This window comes from Magnolia sinica, chromosome 4 (assembly GCF_029962835.1).
Source record: "Magnolia sinica isolate HGM2019 chromosome 4, MsV1, whole genome shotgun sequence".
In the NCBI taxonomy this organism is placed as follows: Eukaryota; Viridiplantae; Streptophyta; class Magnoliopsida; order Magnoliales; family Magnoliaceae; genus Magnolia; species Magnolia sinica.
This window is the reverse complement of record NC_080576.1, coordinates 8,747,534-8,771,842: the sequence shown is the minus strand read 5'-3', so window position 1 is coordinate 8,771,842 and position 24,309 is coordinate 8,747,534. Positions and strand designations below refer to the sequence as shown.

The following is a 24,309-nucleotide window of genomic DNA, read 5'->3' as shown; positions in this document are numbered from 1 at the left end:
CTCCGGAGTATCCTAAGTTTTTTTTTTTTTTTTTTTCAATCCTCTGTCTCCTCCTCCCATTCGAAACAAGGGCGCACCCTTTTTGAATTGGAAATCAATCGGGCGGGAAAAGCAGCGAGAGAGAGAGAGAGAGAGAGATGAAAGGCCGACGTCAGACGAAGCCCGCGACGGACCGGCCCTCCGTAGTAGATACCCACAGGTTCTCTTCCCGCGACTCCGACGCCAGCTTCTGTAGCAGCCGTCCATCCTCCATCGGCACAGCGGGTGCCATCCCAACCGACCGCGCCTCGCAAGCCTCTGCCCTCCGCACCATCAACTCCTACCTCTCCTCCCTCTCCAACCCCATCCATCTCCGCCCTCCTCTCCCCTCCGCCAAAGACATCATCCAAACCCTCCATCTCCTCCTCGCCCGCCTCGATTGGTCCACCACATCGGATCCCACAAAGCTCGAAGACGACCTCCCCGTCCTCTTAACTCAACTCCGTTGCCCCGTCAATCTCAAGAAATCCGCCCTCAAAGCCCCCAGCACCCCCCACGCATGGCCCACCATCCTCGCCTCCATCCATTGGCTGGTCCAGATCGCTCGATACAGGGACCACCTTGCATCCAATCCGTCCCCCTTCTACTCCCTGACCAACGATCTCGCTCTCTACATTGTCGAGAGCTACTCGCACTTCATCCGTGGCGACGATGACACCGCCGCCGCGCTCGACTGCGACTTCATGCAGAAGCTCGAGCAACAGGTGGGCGCTGCGGATGACGCCGTTAAAACCTTAGAAAAGGAGGCCGAGGAACTCGAATTGAAGCTGCAGGCAATCCGGTCGGCTCCTTCAGCCAGGGAGTTGCTGGAGAAGGAGAAGGCGGATCTTCTCAAGGATTCGGAGAAATTCCATGCTGTCATTGAGAGTTATGAGAGTAAGGTTGTGGCATTGGAGAAGGGGTTGGAGGAGAGGCAGAAGGAATTGGATGTGAAAGTGGAGGAGAATCAGCGGGTTTGTACTGAGAACGAGGGGCTGAGGAAACAGATTGATTCACAGGCAGTTAATGTGAGAGATGTGGAGAGGATGAAGCGGGAACTGCAGGCAGTGGAGCAGGATATCGCTGATGCGGAGGCCGGAAGGAACGGGTGGGAGGAAAAGATGTGGGAACTTGAGGCGACGGTGGGGAAGAAGATGAAGGAGTTGGAGGGGCTTGCTAGCGAATGCAATCAGGCCATCAGGCGGTAATTTTGATTATCTTCTTTCTTCCCCATTGTTTTCTAAATCACAATTACATTATGTTACATATCTGTTCTTGGTCATGGTTTGAATACTTAAATATTGATCCTGTATGAAGTCTATGATGTGAACCCATCTGTCCAATTGGTGATGGCAAGTGGGACCCTGTGGCCCCACAACCCCTATAGAAAGTCAGTGACAGCAGGGCCTGCTTTTTATCACCGTTAAATCTTTGAACAGAGGTGATGATATTGTCGATGGTCATAGGAACATGGCTGATATGATAAACATTTTGTTTTCCTTAGTTTCAAGGGAAGCAAATCATCTCCCATGTAGCTTTCTCTCTGTTCTTAACAAAAGTCCCATCTTTCTTTGATCATCCCAAACCATATGATTCCTCTTCAATAAACTAGAGACTTATGTTGTTTTCCTTCTGAGTGCCTTTTTAAGACACGAGCTGATATTCAAGCATATATTTTATTTTAATGAGTTGGTCACTCGCCTTTAGGAGTGAGTTGCTCCAAATTTATGCTGCAATCCGATGCCATCTTTCGTGTGCCTAATGAATCAATTCTGATTGATTTCATTCAAATTTAAAATGAAGTAGTTCTTCTGTGATTCCAATAAGTTTGCCTCCTTCATTGAGGTTTACCTGAGCTTGTGGATTTCAGCGGTGCAGAAAGCTCTTCATCTATGCTTGAGTTCATGTTGCAGTATCTATGATCACCTTGTCATGCCACATGCCTTCAAAACTTGGTTTTTTTAAAATCTTTAATCTCTCAAGCTTTGTTTTATTTTATTTTATTTTGATGGCATCCACTAGCTACTGCCCTGTATTCATGTTAAAAAAAAATAGCGCCTTGAATTCAGCAATCTTTCTTGACCACCCTTCCTAACAACTAAAATGTGAATCATTCCTTTACACATCCCATTTATTAATCTGCTGACGAAGCCTTCATCTGTCTCGGAGATGCGTTCTAAACTCATTCTAGTTTGCATTCATTGTTGATCTTAAGATTTCCTTGGAGTACATGTATGTGCACTAAGTTCTGGATTGGTTTTGTGGATGCTTAATGACTAGTACTGTCTACATGATTTTTAGGCTAAAGCTTGGAAATGATTTCCAATATGTGCTGAATGCAAAGGGAACATCACCAGCTGAGGTATTGGGGATTGGCCATAAATCAACACTTAAACCTGCACTTACTGCTTTGGCTGATGATATCAAGAAAAGTTCTGTGGTGAAACTGGAGGAGTTCATTTCTCTTCAACAACAATCACGGGAAAATTCTACAAAACTAGAGGAAAAGAAAAACCGGCTTGTTGCTCTTCAGACCAAGATTGAAGAGGTTGGTATATAAGAGCTCCATGCACCACCCTATATGCATTTATACATCTGACATTTGGTGCAAGTTTTGTTAATTAATTTGGCCATCTTTGCTGTTGGAATTGGCGAAATTTGCACTTCGGTAACTTGGAGTTGGTTTGTCACATTTCTGTGGAAGCAAGCCCTATTTTCCTCCACAATGCCGTTGCAAATGACCGTAAGGTCCATAGCAAACAATCCTACTGCATATCAACTTGCGTCCACCTTCATTAAGGTCATGCACACTTAGTTTTTGTGCTATACTTGTTGGTGATCGCAATGAGAGTGCCACAGCTAGAGAGGGTTGCATGGTCTGCTTACTACCATACATGAATTACCTATCTCACCTATGTTGATTGAAACTCATTAATAAAATGGGCTGTGTAGTTTTTTTTGTCCTTGTCCTTGTGTGGTTTCTCACAGTATTGTTTTCCATGAAGAATAGTAGCATAATAAGTTATAGGTGCCAATGCCAGATATTTAAAATAAGTGAAAATTTCCGAAGTCACCGAGAAAGGAAATGTTCAATAAAGAAAAACAACTAATCAAGGTAATGCCTTTCGGTTTTGTATCAAAAGCTATACATTACTAGGGAAGCATTATTTCTCATTCTAAAATATATCAAGCAATGGAGTACGTCTTTCCATCAAACTTGAATAGGTGGTCAAGATGGGATACCTTTTCCATCAGATCTTGCGGAAACCTACGCTGGCTTTGCTAAGGTGTTGAAAAAAATTGGGTGATGAAATTGGAAGAATCAATTGACTTCCCAACATTGGTTCTGAATCTCAATGCTGCCTTGTTTGCTATCTATTGAAGGCCCCTTTATGGCATCATTTAGGTCATAGGTACACGTCCTAGTGATTTCAAGGTTTCTTGTTTTATGAAAAGAAACCCATTGCATTCATTCAACCTTGTCCCATAAATGGAGAGGGGATCTACCCAAGTAGGGTGGGAGACCTAAATAAGAAGGGAAAGAATCCGGATTACACCCAAACAGCTCCGCAAACCTGTCAATTTCGTCTTGAGAGATATTGACTCCCAAAAGTTCACTTTTTGAGAGATTAATATTCAGACCAAAGACTACCTGGAGCCATCTCATGGTAATCCTTAAATTCAGCACATTGGACTCAAAAGCTTCACAAAACAGAATGTTGTCATCTGCAAAAAGAAGACGACTAATGCATAATGAAGAATTAGGAATCAAGAAACCCTGAAAAAGACCTTCATCTTGTCCCTGAGACATCATTTTACCTAAGGCTTCTGCAACCACTATAAAAAGAAAGGGGGATAAAGGGTCTCCCTTTTTGAGACCTCTCGAAGATTTGAAGAAATCAAATAGAGTGCCATTGATAAGAATCGAAAATTTTGCTGACAACATACAAGAGTAAATCCAAGATCTCCATTTTGAACTAAATCCCAATTTTAGAAGCATATTATCTAGAAAGGGCCAATTAACATGGTCATATGCCTTCTTGAGATCTAATTTACAGACAGCTCCCTGACTCCCCTGTTTGACACAAGCATACAAAGTTTCGTGGCGCATTGTCCAAAATCTGTCTACCTGCCACAAAAGCACTCTGGAAGGGGAGATACAATTGTATGAAGGATGCCTCTAATCCTTTGGGAAAGGATTTTGGCCAAAATTTATTTGAGCCTCCTGCTCTGACACCACTTTGGCTGTCAATAAAATGCTTCTTTTGTCATCCCCAACAAGCTCTCAAACTTGGCATCAAATAGATAGGCCTCTCTTCGCTTGTAATCAATCCCACTAGCTGGGTTGGACTTTGCTTTCACACGTTCATAACTGAATGTACTTTCGCCTCCATTCTCGTCGGATGGTAAGGCTTCCTTCGGTGTCAAATCTTCTCCATTGCTTTCAGATCCAGATGGAGATCCTCCTCCCTGTATGGTCTCCTTGTCGTCTGAAACTTCTTGAGTATCCTCCACCATGGGAGAACTATCACCCTTTGTCCTATCGGATGGATCAGCTGAAGGACTTCTGCTGACCCGTGTGGGAGAGGCATCTCCGCCCTTCTTTTGTTCTGCTGTAAGGACTGACGAGAGAGCTGCTACTGCAGCTGCCCTCTGTGATCCCTGGCTTGAACTAGATGGCTTTGGAGCTGAAGTTTTGGTTCCAGAAGATGGAGTGAATGCAGAGGAGAAAGCAGCCAATGCTGAAGCCCGTTGAGTTGGTCCACTGTGACTCGAACCATTGGATTTATCATGGCCCTCCAGAGCATGAATTGTTGTTCCAAAGAGCCACAAAAGCTTCTTTTCAAATGAATTTCCTTGAGCAGTGGCTTTTGTAGAATCCCACGAGAAGTACGTAGTGAAGAAACATGGTTCATTCCCTTCTGCCACCTTGTACAAAGGTACATCTTGAGATAACCCTTCCGTTGTTGTGGCCAGTTCTATGTACATCTGGCTGATCTCAAAAACCTTTTGCTTTTCTTTGGAGTCCACAGACTGACCAACCCAAACAAAAACCTCAGCATGTGTGTCCAGTATCAACATGTCCTCAGTCAATAGATCATCTTGAGAGAAGTTGAAAACCTTGGTGACCTCGAACTTCCTTTATTCGATGAAAATGTGTAAAAATGGGGATCTCTAACAGTCTCTTGAGCACTCTTTTTGCTTGTGTAACTTTGCTTCCCTCCAAGTGCAAACCAGAATGCAGAGCTCTCTGTTCCCTCCTTAGCATGTTTCAAAGCAACACCGGGCTTCAAAAATTCAGCAATTTTTGCTGCCAGCTGTTGTTGCTCAAATGTACTAAAGTTTCCATGCCAAGTGAAAATTGAAGAGCCAGATTGCAACACGAAACAATCAGTAGAACTTAAGGATGTTGCGACCGCATCAACTTGAACTGCTTTATTGTTATTGACTGAAGCACCAGAAATTTGGATCAGTGCAACACCATCGGTAGCATAAGTTTCATAATTCAAACCCTTCTCTGCTACAAACTTTTTGTAACTAGAGCTGACTCCACCCTTCAAGATGACCATAGGCTGAAAGAGTGCAATAAATTGTGGTGGCTCTTTTCCTTGAAAAATACGGCGCTGAACAAGTCTCCCCTTTAAGGAATTTGACATTGTATTAGCTAATCAAGCAGCCATCATTTGATCCTCCTGAATACTGTCCTTCCCCATCCAACAGGATAAGAAGTAATCTTCTTTCTTATCACTAGAATGACATGTGTAAAGAACAATGTAGCAATCTCCAGCGTAGAATTTGCCAATCTCCTCCTTGGGAACTGGGGTCTTTGCACTGCCATTGATGCACCATACCTCAAATTTTCCACCTCCTTCACGTAACGGGGAGACTCCCTCATTTACAGGAGCACCTTTCGTGATTCCTTTGACATCAACTCCTTGCTGCTTCAGCATAGCTGCTACTTTTCCTCTTCGTCTATCCTCTGCACCAGAAGTCCCTGAGCCCATGTGCCAAGACCCAAAATTGGACCTGAACAAACGTGTCTCATGCCCTTGAATAACCTGGGTTATGCGGATGGATTTTGGTTGATTTTGACTAGCAATAAATTCCTCAGCAGCTTGGCTTGCAGCTTTTCTTTCCTCCACTTGTGTTACTCGGCCAACCCAGAAAAATACTTCAGCCCCACAGTCCAGCAAATAGCATTTGTTGTTTTCCAATGCTGCTTTGGTAAGTGGACCTTCAGCTACCATCTTCACCTCGCCATCAGCAATGCTATAAAGCATTCCAGGGTAACGCCATCTTCACTTGCAGCCTTTTTTCCAATGGGTGCAAAACCACCAAAAAGGACCCAGAACTCACCTGAATCTGATTTGACTACAAGCTTTCCATCATCAATAATTGCAACGTCGCACTTTCCCTCATGGTGCTTTTCCTTGAAATACTGAATTACTTCCAAAGACTTTGCTCTTTCTTGGATATTGCAGTTTGCATCATTAAATTGATAAATCTTATGCTCATTGTCCAGGATAAACACATCATCATGATTCAGTGAAGAACGAGCAAATGGAACCTGCTTCAATTTGACAGCGCGTTTTCCTCTAAAACCCTTTAACCTCTCTACCCAATTTGCCCCATTAACCCTAATTCTAAGTTTTTCCCAATTTTCCTAAACATTAATTTCACCCTAAGTATTATTAGATCTTCTCCTTTGTAATAGGCTTTACCTTGTGCTATTTGGATGTCCCCACAGTCATTAGATCCTAGTTTTCTTTATTCAATGGTCTTGTAGGATGATATTTGATAACCTAGGCTAGAATTATGCATGATCTCTTCTTGGGATTTTGATATTTGTGATGATGATAGCAAGTTTTGTGTGTTTTTTTATAATTAAGTTAATTTTGCTGATTGATCTCACCAATATTTGAGTTCATACATCGGTCTTACATCAAATTGGTATTAGAGTGGGAGGTCTCGTGTTTTAGACTCCTCACCGGGAGTGATTAATGTAGGGGCATTTTCATACCAGGCCTGTCCTCGCATCCCACAGGCGACCCCACTCACTCCTGGTGTGAAAATGCCCCTACATTAGTTGAGTTCTTGTAGAGAGGGGGGCGACGAGGGTTGACTTTGATGGAGAAAAGATGAGTTTTAACATATTACAAAATTGCCCATTATAGCCCTAATAATGATGTGCCGGACTGCAGTCGAGCTGGGTTGACGGCTGTTGATGTGGTCTAAGTCCAGCCTATTTTTTAAATGGGCTTGAGTTTTAAGCCTGAGCTTGGCTCGTGGGCTTGACATTGCTTCCTGAGCCTGATTCGAGGCGAGCTAGGCTTAAAAGCTTGTTGAGCTAGACTGGCCCATTGACAACCCTACTCATTATGAGCTTTCTAACTGCACGATCATATGTGTTGAGACTTCATTGGCAAGATAGTTTGGGTGAATTGAGTTCAATTTTATAATGATGGTTCCGAAGGCTATGCAATCAAGCCTGTTTTAGCTCGTTGTGAATCAAGTATAGAGTTGGGCATTGGTCCAGGTCAGAGTGGATTAGGTCCAACTCGACCCTACTTGAAATCCCAAAGGCTTGACCCGAACTTGATCCGATCCATGCCCGGATCCGGGTCACATGATTCAGACAGATCCGATGCATGGTTTCCGTGACTCGAACAGTTTCCGACTCAGTTAGGAAAACCGAGTCGGATCGGGTTGGGTAGAATTCGGATATATAAATTTAATTAAATTGTTTCATGTGGTGTGGTCTACTTTAACCTTTAATATACCTACTTTTTGTAGTCAATGGCTAAAATAATATGTAAAAATTGATGAACGGCTTAGATAAAACATATATATCAAGGTGGGCCCCATGTAGCTATGAAAGAACTTTTAATCTACCGTATATAGCGTTTTTATTGAATCTTTGACATGCAGTGCACAAAATCGAACTACTTGCCTTTCACGCAAGCAGAGCCTGTACGAGGTGATATCTTAATCCATGTGAGCGAGGTCTGTAGGTCTAATCATAGGGTATGTGTTATATCAAAACCGTTCATCCATTTTCCAAGTCGTCTTAAGGCTTGAGACGAAAAATAAGATGGATCTAACTATCAAGTGGACCACACGAATGGTTTAACAGTGAAAATCATTCTCTACTGCTATTTGTGGTGTGGGCCACATGATCTTTGGATATTATTTATTTTTTGAATAATACTCTATAATTATCTCTAAAAATATATGAACGGTGTAGATATGATAAATACATCACTGTGGGGCCCATATAACTCTGATCTCCTTTGAACCGTTCGTACAACACGGAGCTCGAGGAGGCCAGACGTTGTACAGCTGTACGCTGTACTGGAAACGGACTGGCTACTCTCCTTGCCACTGGACGTCGGTGCTCTGTGGGCCCCACCAAGATGTATGTGTTTCATCCATGCCCTCCATCTTATTTTATAGATCATTTTAAGCTATTGGAAAAAAAATGAGGTATTTTGAAATCTCAAGTGGACCACATTATAGAAAACAATGTTGAATGAATTTTGACCATTAAAAACGTTATGTAGGCCATAAAAGTTTTCGATCAAGCTGTTACTTATTTTTTCCCTTCATCTGGGTCCTTATGACCTGATCAACATATGTTTTATCCACATCGTCTATCCATTTTCAGGAAAGTTAGGGTGAAAAATAAAAAATATATTTTATACTACCCGCCCACCTATCGGTCTGGGTCTGTTCGGTGCGGTTCGAGTTCCATCGGTTCGGGTATCCGGGTCGAGTCGGTCCGGACAGAGGTCTATCCGGACCCGACCCAAAAAAAATCGGATCTAGAAATCACAACCCGATCAGGCCCGATCTTGGCCATCGGTTCTGTTCGGAATGGGCCGGATCAGGTCGGATCCGCCGGATCAAGCCACAAATGCACACCTCTAATCAAGTATGGCAGGTTTTACAGTTATGTTGTATGAGGATGAGTATGTCAATTTGTTAAAAGATCGTTCTAACCATGCATCCTTTTCCATTGCCATTCATGCTCAATCAAGTACGATAGGTGATACAATTACGTTGTCCAAGGATGAGTGTCAAATTGCTAATAGATCCTTTTAATCATCCGTCCTCTTTCATTGCTACTCTTGCTCAATTGGGTATGATATGCCTTGCATCCTCAGAAAATGTTCCCTAGGTCATTAACATTGGATCTTTAGATCATATGACCAGTAAGCATAGTTAGTGTTCAAAATATGGTATCGCGTTATGTATCACATTCTTGGGATACGGATACATATCGGTTATCGCACGAGATATATCGATTGTATCATGTAATGTATTGCTGTTGTTGGAAACATGGGGCAACATTGGGGATTTGGTTGAATTTTTCAATGAAACTGTGGTTATTAAAAAAGACATCAATACACACTTATAACTCAAAACATTACAAAAAACAAGCACACATAATAGGTTTTCTTTATATGGGGTCCTAATCTATGTGTTGTCTAATTGAATTGATGCAAGTGTATTCAATGTCTATTAATATAATTTATAAATGTAAGAAGACATGTGGAAACACAAGCAATACATTCAAAAGCAAAAGAAGAATCACTAAATTAGGTTACATGCATGTTTGATTTGATGTTTGGACACAAAGATTGCAAACGATTTGCTCTCTACCACGTTATTATTCTCACCTCCCCCTCCTAGTTTTGTGCTCTCTACCACATGTTGTTATTCTCACGTCTCCCTCCTACATTATAATGACAGTCACAATGCTGTCGAGACTCCCACAGGTTGAGTATGCATGAAGGGGTTGTTTGGATGTACAAGTTTCAATCCAAGGAGATTTACGAGCCTGGAAGTTTTGAATCCTGGATTTCAATGTCGTGGAATTGATGGATATATTGTTTGGTTGACATCCTGGATTGGAGGTCATAACAAATCCTAGAATTTGCAAATCTGTTGATAGATTCCGTTAGTGGAAATGATATTGAATGGAATGTAAAGGTGGGTTTATCGGGTCTCTGGTGAATGTCGGGTTGCAAGCTCACACCAGCTTGGAGCAAGTTGCAAGCTTGCACCTGTCTCTCTCACCCAGAGATAGGTGGAGTCATATGCAATGTTGTTAAGTGTGATTGCATATGCCAATTTTCAAATGTATATCGCATAACCCATACTGGCATTTCAAACAGCCCCTTCAAGTCGAGTATGCATGAAGGGGCAGTTTGGATGTACAGGTTTCAATCCAGGGAGATTTACGAGCCTGGAAGTTTTGAATCCTAGATTTCAATGTCGTAGAATTGATGGATATACTGTTTGGTTGACATCCTAGATTGAAGGTCATAACAAATCCTAGAATTTGCAAATCTGTTGATAGATTCCATCAGTGGAAATAATATTGAATGGAGTGTAAAGGTGGGTTTGTCGAGTCTTTGGTGAATGTCGGATTGCAAGCTCACACCAGCTGGGAGCAAGTTGCAAGCTTGCACCTATCTCTCTCATCCAGAGAAAGGTGGAGTCATATGCAGTGTTGTTAAGTGTGATCGCATATGCCAATTTTCAAATGTATATCGCATAACCCATACTGGCATTTCCTGTTGGGACAATATGCGGTCACATACAAAAGTATGTGATCGCATATGCCGTATTTATGCGATTATGCCATTGCATATTTGGCACAATCCCCCCAACAGTCTTAAATATGACCATTGGAGATTTTCTCTTCTCTAACGCATTCTAATACTCTCTTGGGTCAATTTTTGAATTTTTAAAATTTGAGTGTGTAATGTATTTCTATGTTGAATTATCTTTGTTTAAAATCACATCCATAAAATTTCTAGGTATTTTTTTCTTCACATTTTTGAGTATATGCATTCATTTGATTACTCGTTAGTTGACTTGTTATAATCTACAACTAATAGTCTAATAGATGTAATAGATATAACAAAATTGTAATGACATTGGTAATAAAACTAAAATAAAAAATAAAAAATCCCCTACACTTGTAGAATTTTTTATATTTTCCCCTATATTTTATTTAAATTTTTTTTGAGGGGCTGAGCAATGGCATATGTGATTGCACGATTGCGTATGCGCACAACCGCCATGGGTCACACGATATTGCATATGCCATTTGACAACATTGGTCATATGAGTTACATGGGAGTTGCAACTCTCTGGAGAATCCAAATGGCATATTTGAAGCAAAACCTGGGATTTTTGCAAATTCGTGACTTGTGACTCCAGGATAGAAATGGCCCCTAAGTGTATTGAGATGCGTTGTTACCATTCCAATTGGCAGTTGCAAAGGTATCATTCATTGATGCAGGGACATATGATGACCTAATCGTAGATGCACGTATGATCAGGTTAAAGAATGTTCGAATAAATACACAAATCAACTAACCGTTTCCAATCAAAGGGATTAGGTAAATTTCAATACAAAGATGAGGTCATTCCGTCAGGATTATGCCCTTTTGCATAAAATCACATAAACAGTAAAAAGGGAGGACGTAGGGATATGAAGATATCCTAGATCTAGCATAAGTCAGTCCACAGTCAAGTTTGAATATGATTCTATTTACTAACCATCCCTCTTTTCCGTTCAAACTAAAAAGGGGGTATCCAGAGAGAAACGAAAAGGGTGAAGAATGAAGTGTTCGAGATGAAGAAAGTATAGGTCCTTTTGTTGTCAAAAGAAAAGAATGAGGATGATTCTTACCTTTTTCTGCACCTCGAAGATCTAGAAAGAAGGAAATCTGAATTGGGGTGGAATCCTCAACACCCAAGGACCAATCTTGAAACCCTAATCTCTTGAATAAAGAGGAAGAAAAGAGACGAATTTCTATTCATTCAATAATAATCAAAATATGATTTTTTACCACATATATATAAGCTATGAAAAAAAAGTAAAAGTGCACTAAAACCTCTGGAAAAAAAAATGAAAAATTAAAGAAAGTGCAATAAAGCCCTTGAAACAAGAAAAAAAAAGTCTAAAACTACAACACCCGTGTGGTAGGGTGTGAAATCCGACCCATGGATCTATGGTCAGGGAGCAGTGATGCCGCTCATGCACTCATAGCTCGTCAGAAAATGGGTCCGATGGACCCAACGTCCATCCACATCAACTCCTCTTCTCCAGTGCACTGTTGGCGACGCTTCCTCCTGTGGTACACTTCAAAGGGTGCACCACTGATGTCCACATCATTCATCCTACTTGTGTCCCTAAACACGAGTCTATGGACTTGTCTGCTTAGTCCATGCCTTGAGCTAGGCACTTGTTCTTAGTTAGTAAGCTGTCCCTATGGGGGCGTTTCGATCGTAAGTTGCTTAAGATGAGCTACTTATGCCACAAGTCGCTTATCTTAGTTTCTACTTATTAAGAAGATAAGTATGTTTGGTCAACAACATACCTTATCAACTTCTCCTCTCTTTCCTCTCTCTTGATTCCTCTCTTCAGCAACTTATGAAAAGTAGAAAAGCTAGAAAAAATTAACTGAAGTGATTTAGTACTTAACTAAAAAAAAGTTTCTTATGACTAATCATAAACCAAACTTACTTATCTGAAATAAGTCACTTGTCTACTGCTGTAAGTAGAAAAAGTAACTTATTTGGTGGTATCCAAACGTGCCCTACATGACCTCTATGCTCCAATTGGAGGTCTTGTCTATATTTATCTTTGTTTAACTGCCTTCTATCTTATTTCTTCTATTTATTGGCCCAAATGTCACACAATGTTGAGGCATCAATGCAACTAAGTTCTTTCTTTGCAGTATCAGCAATTTGCTTTTTCGCGGATGTAGTAGATGTTCGCTGGATCTGAACCAATTATCAGGTTGGCAACTTAGATGAACCATAACTCAAAAATCCCGCCAATTGGACAATTTTATGATCCTAATCACTTCATTGTGAGGTCTTTTGGAGAAATAAAATGGATGGTTATGAAAAAGTCAACCGAAGTTCCTTGACCATCCATTTTATTATAAAGAAAACCTACAACCCAAGGGTTAGAATTGTCCAATTAGTTTGAGCTATGGGATTTGGCCCATCCGAGGTTTGGCCTACTTGATCATCATTTACAGGACTCTTGTTTTTGCCATGTGTATGAGAACTGAGTTGCCGATAAGCTATGCCAAAAAAAAGTGAAACATTCTAGGTATATTTATAATGCGGGGCATGAAAATTAGATATGATGTGCAAGATTTCAGGCTTCAGATCATAATAATTTAAAAACAATCACAATAATTCCACATTCCATAGAAAGTCAAGCATTCAACAAGGGGAATCTACGAGGGTCCAAGCCTAGACATGTTAGGGCTGAATCAATTCAAAATTATAGATCAAACAATGCTCAAAGGATAGTAGATTCATCCACACATGCAAAAGATTATTTCTCAATCCAAGGGATTCTCACGTTTCAATTCGGGAAAACCTAGGGTTTCAAAAGTGGAATAGAACTTTGGGATTTGAGATGATCTAGGGTTAGGGTTATGGAAACAATGTGAAAGAGGAGTGAAATAGAGATGAGAGGGAACTTGTGATCAGCCCACATGTGTGGACAACAAAACGGCCTGACGCATGTGCGTGGATGGCGGTCCGCACATGTGTGGGGTCCACGAATCTAGAATCGACCAGCTAGGGCCTGATCGGCTAGGGATAGGCCACCTTCCCTCCAAATTTCAGGTCAAACGGATGATTGGTTTGAACACGGTGCTCTGCCGACGTTTCAGCCTTCCTACAAGGCCATATTCTGGAAATCTGCTGTAGGGGAAAGATTAGCTGCAAACGTGGGTGTATTTGATGAGGGGATGACTGTTGGAGATGAGAAATATGGAGAGTAGGAGATGGGGGCGATTTGGGATGGGTGTGGCTTTGCACCACGGTAGTTAGCCCTTCGAAGAAGGGGAGTTTCATACCCAATTAGGTTTCTACAACTCAGAGAATTAGAGAAGCAGGAAAATGCAGAATTTTATTAATCATCTTCAATGAAAAAAACCCTACAAGGAGTTGCCTATTTATAAGAAAAATTTATACCCCAAAAGCCGCTCCATGTGCGCACCTTAGAGATGAAGTAATAAAAATAACAACTAATCAAAGTAATCTAAACCGTCCATGATATTCCTAATAACAAAAATAAGCAAAACTCAAAGTACTAGATCATATAGAATAGTGGGTCACGATCATGAGATCCAATGGTGGGATTCACATGACGATCAGGTCCACTCCAAGGAACTAAAACACAGTCCTCTAAATAGGAGGCCCTTCATGGATGTTGTCATCAATCTAGATCGAAGGTGGGTTCTTGTGTACGTGTGTAAGGGGGGCGTGCATGCGCGCGAGATGGCCCCATCAAGTCTCCCCGGTTGCGAAGATTTCGCCACTGGCGAAACAAAATTCCTGAACTGCTCCAAGATGTCAGGATCAAGTCTCTGAAGCTCTTCCTCAGTGAGCTACGTACTGTCTGAAGCTGAGTGTGACTTTCACTTGACCAGGAACTTTTGAAATCCGCCGTCTGACATCGATATTATCTGATGGTTCAGAATATCCTCTATCTCCTCTATGAGTGTGGGAAGGGTAGGTATGAGAGGTAGAGGCTGGGAAGATGGGTCAGGAGGGGGCCATGGATCAAGGGAAAGGTCTGTGGATTCAGAATGGTTAGGTCACAGACTGGACAATATATCAGTGGTCCCCTGAAATGTAACTAGATCCTCCACATTGAATGTAGAACTAATCCCCATGGAAGGTGGAAGATCTACTACATACGCATTGAGACCGTTTCGTTTTATAATTTTGAATGGTCTAGTGCTATGCGTGTGTAATTTACGAACGGCTCCCTGAGGGTACCGCTTTGGCCTGATGCAGACCATCACAGAGTCCCCTACATCGAATTCCTTGAATCGTTTATATTGGTCAGCAGAAATTTTGTAATGTTCATTACTAGTATTGATCTTTTGCCTGATTTCTTGATGTAATAAATGAATGTGATGTGCAAAGGACTTTCCAGACTCTGATGGCCTATAGGATAGGGACATAGGGACAAGATCAATAAGCTTCCTAGGTTTATATCTAGTAACAGCTTTAAAAGGACTTAAACCTATGGATTGATTAATAGAACTATTAAATGCAAACTCGGTGATAGGTAGTGCAGTGTCCCACGTCTTGGTGTGATCCCCCACTAAACACCTGAGCAAATTTCCCAGACTCTTATTGACCACACCTTAGACAGGTTTGGTAGAGTCACCCCAGGAACTAAATTAATGGCGTGCTATATATCCCTCATAGGGGGAAGCTCATTCAGTAGATCATCAAGAAAGACATCACGAAACTCATCCACTATCGGAATAACCTCAGTGGGTAACTCTGCATTAGCATCTGGTGTACTTTCCCTAGCCACAAGGGCGTACACTGTCGAGTCTGACTTGGTCTTTGGTATTTAGAATATGGAGAGACTTAGACTTGGACTTCGATTCCTCAACCAACCTCAAGTGATAAGAGAAAGAGAAGTATTTTTCCTTAGGAGTTTCTTTTATTTCTCCCCGATGGACTATTGGGAGTTCCCTCAACCTCTCTTTCTTTCGCTCCACAATAGTTCAAAACCTCTTTGCTTGGCCCACAAGCTTCATCTTGGCAAATCGGATTCAACGAGCATTCAACATGTCGTACCACTTAAAATAATGGTACATATCCACCAACCAATATAGAAAAGCTTTAGGGCCCAAGTGATCATTGAACGTATGAGCCTCTACTCTAACTCCCTTGAGGAGTTGCGCATTTGGGTCATAATGATCACGATACCCCTCGTGGGGTGGGTGCACGAGTGCGCGCCCATGTTTGTATCTTTGGCTACCCTCGTTCCCTTGTCTATTATTCTGACCACCTGCCTGAGATTGGGCATATTCCCCAATGGCGGGGTTTGCCCAGGTGGAGATCTCTAGTTTGGTAACGCGCACATTAAGCTGATCCCAGTGTTGGTCAATACATTGTTCCAAGCACCTACCCAAAGACTCAAACTCCCGGGTTATGTTATCCATTGACTCTTGTAATTGCTCCATGTTTAGTACAGCGTGCAACCCAAAACCACGACCAGTACATGTGGGCATACAACTACCCACCCAACTCAAAGGTCCTTTAATGCAACTATATGCATCAAAATGGGACAAAATACTCCTATAGGACTCTATATGAGGAAAAATATTCAACGCTCTTAAAATTCCAGCAACATAACTGTCCAAATAGTTTGTTAACAGAAAATTCAGTAATGAAAATTGGGGAATTTCTGACAATAGAAAATTCAGCAGTCTATGTTGTGAATGATGGGTCCTAAACTGCCCTATATGATGAAATTTAATGCAAAATAAATGCGAGTAGACTAAGCCCTAAACATGCAATGCAATCCCCTATGAAAAACCTAAGCTCTGATACCAAATTTGATGCAGGACATGAAAATTAGATATGATGTGCAAGATTTCAGGCTTTAGATCATAAAAATTTAAAAACAATCACAATAATTCAACATCCCATATAACGTCAAGCATTCAACAATGGGAATCTACGAAGGTCTAAGCCTACACATGTTAGGGCTGAATCAATTAAAAATTATAGACCAAACAATGCTTAAAGAATAGTAGATTTATCCACACATGCAGAGGATTATTTTCCAATCCAAGGGATTCTCGCGTTTCAATTCGAGAAAACCTAGGGTTTCAAAAGTGGAATAGAACTTGGGGATTTGAGATGATCTAGGGTTAAGGTTATGGAAACAAGGTGAAAGAGGAGTGAAATAAAGACGAGAGGGAACCTATGATTAGCCCGTACGTGTGTACAGCAAACCGGCCTGATGCAAGTGCGTGGATGGAGGCCCACGCGTGTGTGAGGCCCACGAATCTGGAATCAGCCAGCTAGGGCCTCGTCGGCCAGGGATGGGCCACCTTCCCTCCAAATTTCAGCCCAAACGGATGATCGGTTTGAACACGGTGCTCCGCCGAAGTTTTAGCCCTCCTGTAAGGCCATATTCTGGAAATCTGCTATATGGAAAATATTAGCTGCAAACATGGGTGAATTTGATCAGGAGATGGCTGTAGGAGATGAGGAATATGGAGGGCAGGAGATGGGGGTGATTTGGGATGGGTGTGGCTTTGCACCACGGTAGTTAGCTTTTCAAAGAAGAGAAGGTTTCGCACCCAATTAGGTTTTCACAACTCAGAGAATTAGAGAAGCAGGAAAACGTAGAATTTTATTAATTATCTTCAATGAAAAAAACCCTACAAGGGGTTGCCTATGTATAAGAAAAACCTATACCCTAAAAGTCGTGTTATGTGCGCCCTATTACTTAAAGACGAAGTAACAAAAATAACAACTAATCAAAACAATCTAAACCGTCCATAATATTCCTAATAACAATAATAAGCAAAACTCAAAGTACTAGATCATCTAGAGTAATGGGCCACGATCATAAGATCCAATGGTAGGATTCACATGACGATCGGGTCCACTCCAAGGAACTAAAACACGGTCCTCTAACTAGGAGGCCCTCCATGGATGTTGTCATCGATCCAGATCGAAGGTGGGGCCCTCCTTGCATATGTGCGTAAAGGGGGCGTGCAAGTGCGCAAGATGTCCCCATCACTTTCTCGTCTTCTTGATTGTTTTTGAAAATGGTTGCAATTATTCTGAGAGGCCAAATGGATCATGGGCTCTGATCTAAGTGTGGCTCTATAATAATCATCCAAAACCAGACCATCAAAAGCTGCTGCTATTTGAGCTTCAAGTATTCTGAATCACTGATTTTCATTCCATAACTGTATACATTGCAAGCAATGCAGTATTATCTTCCTATTTACAAAATCCATATCACTTTAAGAAATCATTAGTGGAAGTACAGTAGACAGCTTTCTACTGTCTTTTGAGTGTGCATTGAACATTGAATGGTTAAACATACAGCAACTCATCTCTGTTAGGTTGAAGCACAATTGAGCTTGTTGAAGAAAGAAATGCAAGATCACATGGCCAGATGTGCGGCTGAAGCCAATAGATTACACGATGATGTTGCAAGAAGAACACATAACTTGGATATCATGGAAGGAGAAGCAGAAGTTTTTCTGAAGGTATTCATTTGTTTTTTCTTTAGAAGCTCGATTTCTCCCCTGAAATTTCTAAACATGCAATAAACATTGGCTTAGAGTTTATTTCTCCACCGAAAAATGCAAAGGCTACTCATGAGAAAGGATTCCGAATCTTACACTCCCCACACTTGCCACTGGCTTGCACATATTAAGATCCAGGATGCCCATGGGGCTGTTTATTGGCTTGCCACTGACCAACCTTTCGCATTCAATCTACATGTGCAGCCCACTGATTATTGGACTGGCCAGATTTATTGCCACATCACAGTAGGCAGTGGGGTGGAAGAATTAACTGGCTTTTGGAGATCTGTGTTTTTTGCAGCATTGTAAACAAAACTTGCAGGATGTGATCCAACAAAATGATGATGAAACCCAGATGTGTGCGTGTGAGCTCCTGGCACTTATAGATGCTGTCTCAAAATACAAAGAGTGCATGGAGTCGACAATCTCAGGAATGAAGATGGATCTCTCTGAAACTGCAGGAGCAGTCGCAGAGGCCTACAAGGCCTCTTTGTCAGCAAAGATGAGACTTGAATGCGTTGGCAACCAACCAGCAAACTGACTATGTTACGTCTGCTCCAAATGCTATGCATCTTATTTGCTCTCTTGCTCCAATGAGTTGGTCTGTTCCTCACCATCATTTGCAGGGAAAGAAAAGCCTGCAAGGGCCTGGTTGTCTGCACAATGAATGCTTTACGCTGTAAAGTATTATATGCATTCCGTATAGTAGATCTTATCATATAAGCGTTTTATCATGTTTTCTGCTTAGGGCCCGTTTGTTCACCAATTACCCTGGTAATTTAAAGAGTGTCTTCGTTATGAATTTACTACTGCCCAACCAAACAAAAGAATTGTCGGTCAAATACATATGTATTTAGGAGACATGTAAAAGAACTTGTAATCATTACACTTTTTCATAGCATTACCTTGAAAGTATTGAAGCCGAACTAATGTCTCGGTGTATTTTGGTGATGATTTGACATTAATGTAAAAATGCCTTCACTATGATTTTACTACAGTTAGACCAAACTTGGAATCAACAGTGCAGATGTTGTCAGGAGACGGGTAAAGTAATTTGTAATCATTGCTTATTTCCTTTATATTAATATGGTAATTGGTGAAACAAAGTCTCATTTTCCCTTTAAATTTCCTTTACATTACTATGATAATCATTGCACCCTAGTGTATGCCTATTTTTCCTCCAAATTTCGTTTACATTACTGTGGTATTCATTGCACCCTTCTATTTTTCCTATGAAAGTCATTCTCCCACGTTTGTTTATGGAAAATCTATTTCAACTTAATTTTTGACAGTCATTGTCAGCATACGTTGTGGACATAATGGCGTGGGTCTAGTGCATGCATCCCACATGCAAATGGCCCCCATGACACAACAATAGGTTTGGGACCCACTATGGATATAGACAATGGAGACAAGGTCTCATCAGTCACAAAAATGGTTTTGGATGATCCACGATTGAATGGCATATAGAGATCACAGGCCTAGGAAGGTTCCAACTATCAAGGTTTTTATCTCCACTCTTCTGAGGTGTGGTTCACTTGAGTTTTGGATCTTCATCATGTTTGACTCATATCCTAAAATGACATGCCCAAATGAATTAACCAAGTGATATAATACAAATGTCATGGTGTGCCGGTTATAAGGCAAGTTGAGCTGCTTTGGATCTATCCATGCTGCCCTGCTTTAGAGGGGAGTTGCCTGCAGCAGGCGGCCATGTAATCCAAAGTTCTATGGCACCCATCATGATGTCCATGTGACATCTCACCTGTTCATAAGATGATTCCCATCATGATGTAAGGAAAACACTATATTATCCTTAGGTAAAGCTTCAATGGCTCCAATGAGGTTTCAATGATGGGCATTCAATTTCCAGTATTTCTTGTGCTATGGTCCACTTGAGTTTTGGATCAGCCTCATTTTGAGATCACATTTGAAAATGATTTAGTAAAATTAATAGATGGAGTGAATGTTTTGCAGACATGATAGTGAGCCTCACATCTATCAATAATATTAATTTTATTTTTCATTTTTAGAGATCTTATCTTTCCTCGTGGATTTAAGGGCAACACTTGAGATGAAGCTAATTATCTTTTCTTTTTCTCTACATCTACTACATTATTTGATATTATCCATGTAATTTAGTATTAGAGGCCCATGATATAATCAATTTCTTCTGAAAAGAACCAGAACCATTGATTCCATGAACATGAGCATATGTGTATCAGAAGCTATACACTAGTGTGACAAAGGAAAGCGAGACCACACCTTCCTTTCAAAACCGATTCAGATGTACAGCTTCTGTTGTAGTAATTTGATGAGCCGTGTGATTGTAAACCTCAACAGTCGACACAATTCAAAGAAAATCCAATTAGAATGAGAGATTCACCATCAAATAATTGTAATGGGAGCTCACTTGATTTGCAGTAATTCACTTATTTTGGTCCATTTATTCCATTTCATATAAGTAGAATATCATCATAATTCTTGATTCATGTATTATACATCCATTCTGAGTTTTTTTTTTTTAAACGCAAATGTTGATAACTAGCGATATAGAGGTTCTATGACTGTGCATTGCAGAAGGAGATATTTGAGGTGACATTGCCCAATAAAAATGGACCACATGCACCTGTCAAAGGAATAGCCTGCATTAGAAGGGTGGAACGACCATTTCACTCAGAAATCTCTAAAAACTGATTTGTGGGCTCCACCTTCCAAAACACATGTCCATCTTTAAGGGCCCACATCAATATTATGGGGATTCGGGTAACAGTGTCCAATGGAGGAGGCCAGCTTCTAGGAAAGAGTCATGTTAGCGGATCTCTTCCAAAATTAATTTTTTCACGCGAGTACAAGGGCAGATCAACAGGTATCCTCCACTCACATCTTTCCCTGTTAATTTATGGACCGACTGCATTGCCAATCAGAAGGGAAGCGGATTGGCTGATGTACTATACACCACCGAACTGGCTGGTGTGTTTACGTTACCAAGTTCTGTGGGTCCTACAATGAGGTATGTAATGTCCAAACCGTCTGTCCATTTGGCGAGCTCGTTCTAAGGCTGTATCAAAAAATAAGACAGATCCGAAGATATAGTGGACCACACTGTAAAAAGCAGCGGGGGATTGAATCTATATCATTGAAAGCCTTTTGGGGCTCACAGAAGTTTGGATCAATATGATATTTTGCTTTCGACTTCATCCAGGTCTGTGTGACTTTATGAACGGATTGGATGGAAAATAAACGTTATGGTGGGCCCTACGAATGTTTTAACGGTGAAAATCATTCTCCCCGTTGTTATTTGTGGTGTGGTCAAATTGGGATTTGGATATGACTAATTTTTCGGATCATGTTCTTAAATAATCTCTCCAAATGGATAAACGGTGCGGATATAATAAATATATCATTTTCGGGCCGATATAACTTTGATCTACTTTGAACCGTTCGTAAGCTCGGAGCTCAAGAAGCGTCAGCGCTCGTCTTCCGACGACACGTTTACACACCAGGGCGGTCGGTGGCAGGGGACGCGGATTTCCTGCCTGAGCCTTTCGCAGGAAGTTCCTGCGCTGGAAACCTAAGTGGGGCCCACCTTGATGTTTCTGAGAAATCCACCCCGTCCATCCGTTTTTCGAGTTCATTTTAGGACTTGAGACCAAACGCGAGTAGGATTCAAGAGTCAAGTGGGCCGCACTAAAGGAAAAGCTTGGTAGGGAAATTCCTACCGTTGAAATCTCCCTGGGATCAACAGTGATGTTTACATGCCATCCATACCGTTTATAACGTCATTCCTACTTGGATGAACAGAAAACAAAAATATTAGCCTGATTCAAAACTTCTGTGGGCCCACGAATATTTCAACTGTGAACGTTCAATCCTCACGTTTTCGGCCCACTTGAGTCTTGAATCCTACTCACGTTTGGTCTCAAGTCCTAAAATGTGCTCACAAAACGGGTGGATTTATCACAAACATCACGGTGGGCCCAACCTAGGTTTCTAGCTCAGGAACTTCCCGCTAAAGGCTTTGCAGGAAATCCGTGTCCGGTGGTATGTGGTACACAAGCCAATCAGCTTCCCTGAAACAATTCAAAATTAGGCCCCATCATGGATAGGCCATGGGATAATTAATGAATCCCGCTCCAAAAGATCCAGACAGTTCGAGAAATGAATTTGAATGTGAATGTCTGGTCTTTTTATATTTACTTTTCATATTGATCGGATGGCTCGAATTGTTTCTAGAGAGAGCTGTTTAACTCATGGCTTATCCAATGTTGGGCCTATCTTTTAGATGATTTTTAACAGCCCATAAATATGCCTTTCCTGATTAAGTAGCACAAATCATTGGTGCTCCCGACACGTATATTCGTTATATAGATAACTATTGTAAATATTCCACAACCATCGGTTTTTTGTACGTTTTAACTGTGCGTAGGAGCCCAGTGACGCCCACTGTCTGGCTGAGATTGAGCTGGATTGGGTACTCTCCTCTGACCTCACGCAGAGATAGAGATAGGTAGAAACGTAGAATGGATCATATATAATCAAGACCTTAGAAGATGGGTCGTCTATTAGTAACTTGCACTGATTTGTTATCAGATGATCAGACGATTGTCAAATGGTACAGTTCTTCCTCAGAAGATGGGTTGCATTTCACCTACTGTACCAAGTGACTTTTTGGATCCCTTGCCTCTGTAAATCCATAGATGAAATTGTAGTCCTTGCTGGATGGAGTAGAAACCAAAAAATTCCATCCATCGAATGATCCAACCATACATTTTAGCGGCCACCAAATGAATGGATGGTTGAACAGAATCACAGCAACACCAAACTGCTTCTGTGCCCATTGATAGTTGATAGTATGGCACCACCTTAGCTGCATAGTAGATATTTAGTTTAGCATTAGCAACAAAACAGATAAACCGAATAAGAATTACTTCTGTATTTTTTTTCCCCTTATTTTGCTTAGCTGAACTATTAGAAAACCCTCCCAAAACAAGATGCTGGATAGAAAGGTACAGGTCCCATTTTTCCATTGTCTTGCAAACAAAGCAGACAGATATGGAAAGAGGTAACTTGGTGAGGGAACATTTGCTACTATTGAGGCAAACTCCTACCAAATGACAACTGCTTCTATATTGGAAGAATTTAGATCCGAAACAAAATTTCAAGGATAGGGAGTAAAAAAATAATTGCAAGAGAGTAATTCCATTACACGTGCATTCTACAATTTCACTGTATAGAACTTCATTTTTGGGAGAAAACCTATTCATTCAGTGCCATTGGCAAATTTAGGAAATAGAAATTTCCATGACAGTTACAATTGTTTTTGCATCACGCTGTGGTCCACAATTCTTCAAAAAAAGGAACCTATGTGTTTGACCCTTCTTGTATATTCTCTTCCGAACTGCTGCTAATATATGTATACAGATTTTGGTATAACAGAGACCTCCCCCACTGCAGCAGGAAGCTGAATGCAAAAGAACACAAGCAGCCCCAGCCCCTACTCTGGAATCTGTACATTTCTTTTTTGTGGGTTTTTATGAGGCCAAAAACAACCGTCAGATGGCCATCCAAATCTGAGACTAGAACCAAGAAACCCATAGAAGAACTTTGATCATCTTCCTTTCTTGGCAGGCATTATCTTGTTGGACCTGAACTTCTAATGTCATCATCATCGCCATCACTGTAATTCCTGTTGTGGTCTCTATTCGGATGCAGTTTTAATCTCTGGAATATGTCATCCAGGGATTCAGAGGATGAGACACGTGAACTGAGATTTGATTCCTGCACCTGGCACAAAGGAATGAATTTCTTGGCCCCTATATTGGCCTTGAAGCTTTGGAAACCTGTTTTCATTGACTCCCATGTGGATGAAAATTTGGAGGATGGGCCCTCCATTGAGTTACCTGAATTATACTGGTTTTGGGAGTTCCCTGCATCAAGTAAAGTAATTGAAGTCGATGACACATTACTCTTTTCTGCTGATTCCCTGGCAGATATATGTCTGCCTTGCTGTTCTCTCCTAGCAGTGTACTTGTTTACAATGGTTTCTTTGCTGTTACCATATTTCCAGTTCTCTTCGTTTGAAAGCTTCAACTGACTCTCCTCCGACAAATTGGCTGTCACTTTCGTTTCAGCAGTACCTATGTCCTGGATAACATTTTCA

The 24,309-nt window shown here is 41.2% G+C and overlaps 4 protein-coding genes across 8 annotated transcripts in view; 1 reads left to right on the top strand and 3 right to left on the bottom strand.

Annotated features, from left to right (window-relative positions):
- The first annotated feature begins 84 nt into the window (after positions 1 to 84).
- Positions 85 to 19,161, top strand: LOC131242354 (kinetochore protein NDC80 homolog). The gene is made up of 4 exons (XM_058240946.1): positions 85 to 1,222; positions 2,320 to 2,566; positions 17,961 to 18,107; positions 18,448 to 19,161. Exons 1-4 carry the CDS (start codon positions 138 to 140, stop codon positions 18,685 to 18,687), a joined length of 1,719 nt encoding a protein of 572 aa, XP_058096929.1. The 5' UTR covers positions 85 to 137; the 3' UTR covers positions 18,688 to 19,161.
- LOC131242355 (villin-2-like) lies at positions 4,267 to 5,100 on the bottom strand. The gene has a single exon (XM_058240947.1). It carries the CDS (start codon positions 5,098 to 5,100, stop codon positions 4,267 to 4,269), a length of 834 nt encoding a protein of 277 aa, XP_058096930.1.
- On the bottom strand, positions 5,688 to 6,299 carry LOC131242356 (villin-2-like). Its single transcript, XM_058240948.1, has one exon. It carries the CDS (start codon positions 6,297 to 6,299, stop codon positions 5,688 to 5,690), a length of 612 nt encoding a protein of 203 aa, XP_058096931.1.
- Positions 19,162 to 23,323: 4,162 nt separating the features above from the next.
- LOC131242353 (uncharacterized) overlaps positions 23,324 to 24,309 on the bottom strand; it is a 57,995-nt gene continuing 57,009 nt past the window's right edge. For 4 of the 5 annotated variants that reach the window (XM_058240944.1, XM_058240941.1, XM_058240942.1 and 1 more), the window contains one exon: positions 23,324 to 24,293. In XM_058240944.1, the coding sequence (XP_058096927.1) occupies positions 23,781 to 24,293 (513 nt within the window). In that variant the 3' untranslated portion in view covers positions 23,324 to 23,780. The remainder of the gene's footprint in view (positions 24,294 to 24,309) is intronic. The other variant, XM_058240945.1, reaches the window with a different exon arrangement.

Coding starts and splice junctions, on each gene's coding strand:
- LOC131242354 (XM_058240946.1), top strand. CDS start 138: ATGAAAGGCCGACGTCAGACGAAGCCCGCGACGGACCGGCCCTCCGTA. Junction 2,567..17,960: donor TTCAGACCAAGATTGAAGAG/GTTGGTATATAA, acceptor CATCTCTGTTAG/GTTGAAGCACAATTGAGCTT. Junction 18,108..18,447: donor AAGCAGAAGTTTTTCTGAAG/GTATTCATTTGT, acceptor TGTTTTTTGCAG/CATTGTAAACAAAACTTGCA.
- LOC131242355 (XM_058240947.1), bottom strand. CDS start 5,100: ATGTTGATACTGGACACACATGCTGAGGTTTTTGTTTGGGTTGGTCAG.
- LOC131242356 (XM_058240948.1), bottom strand. CDS start 6,299: ATGCTTTATAGCATTGCTGATGGCGAGGTGAAGATGGTAGCTGAAGGT.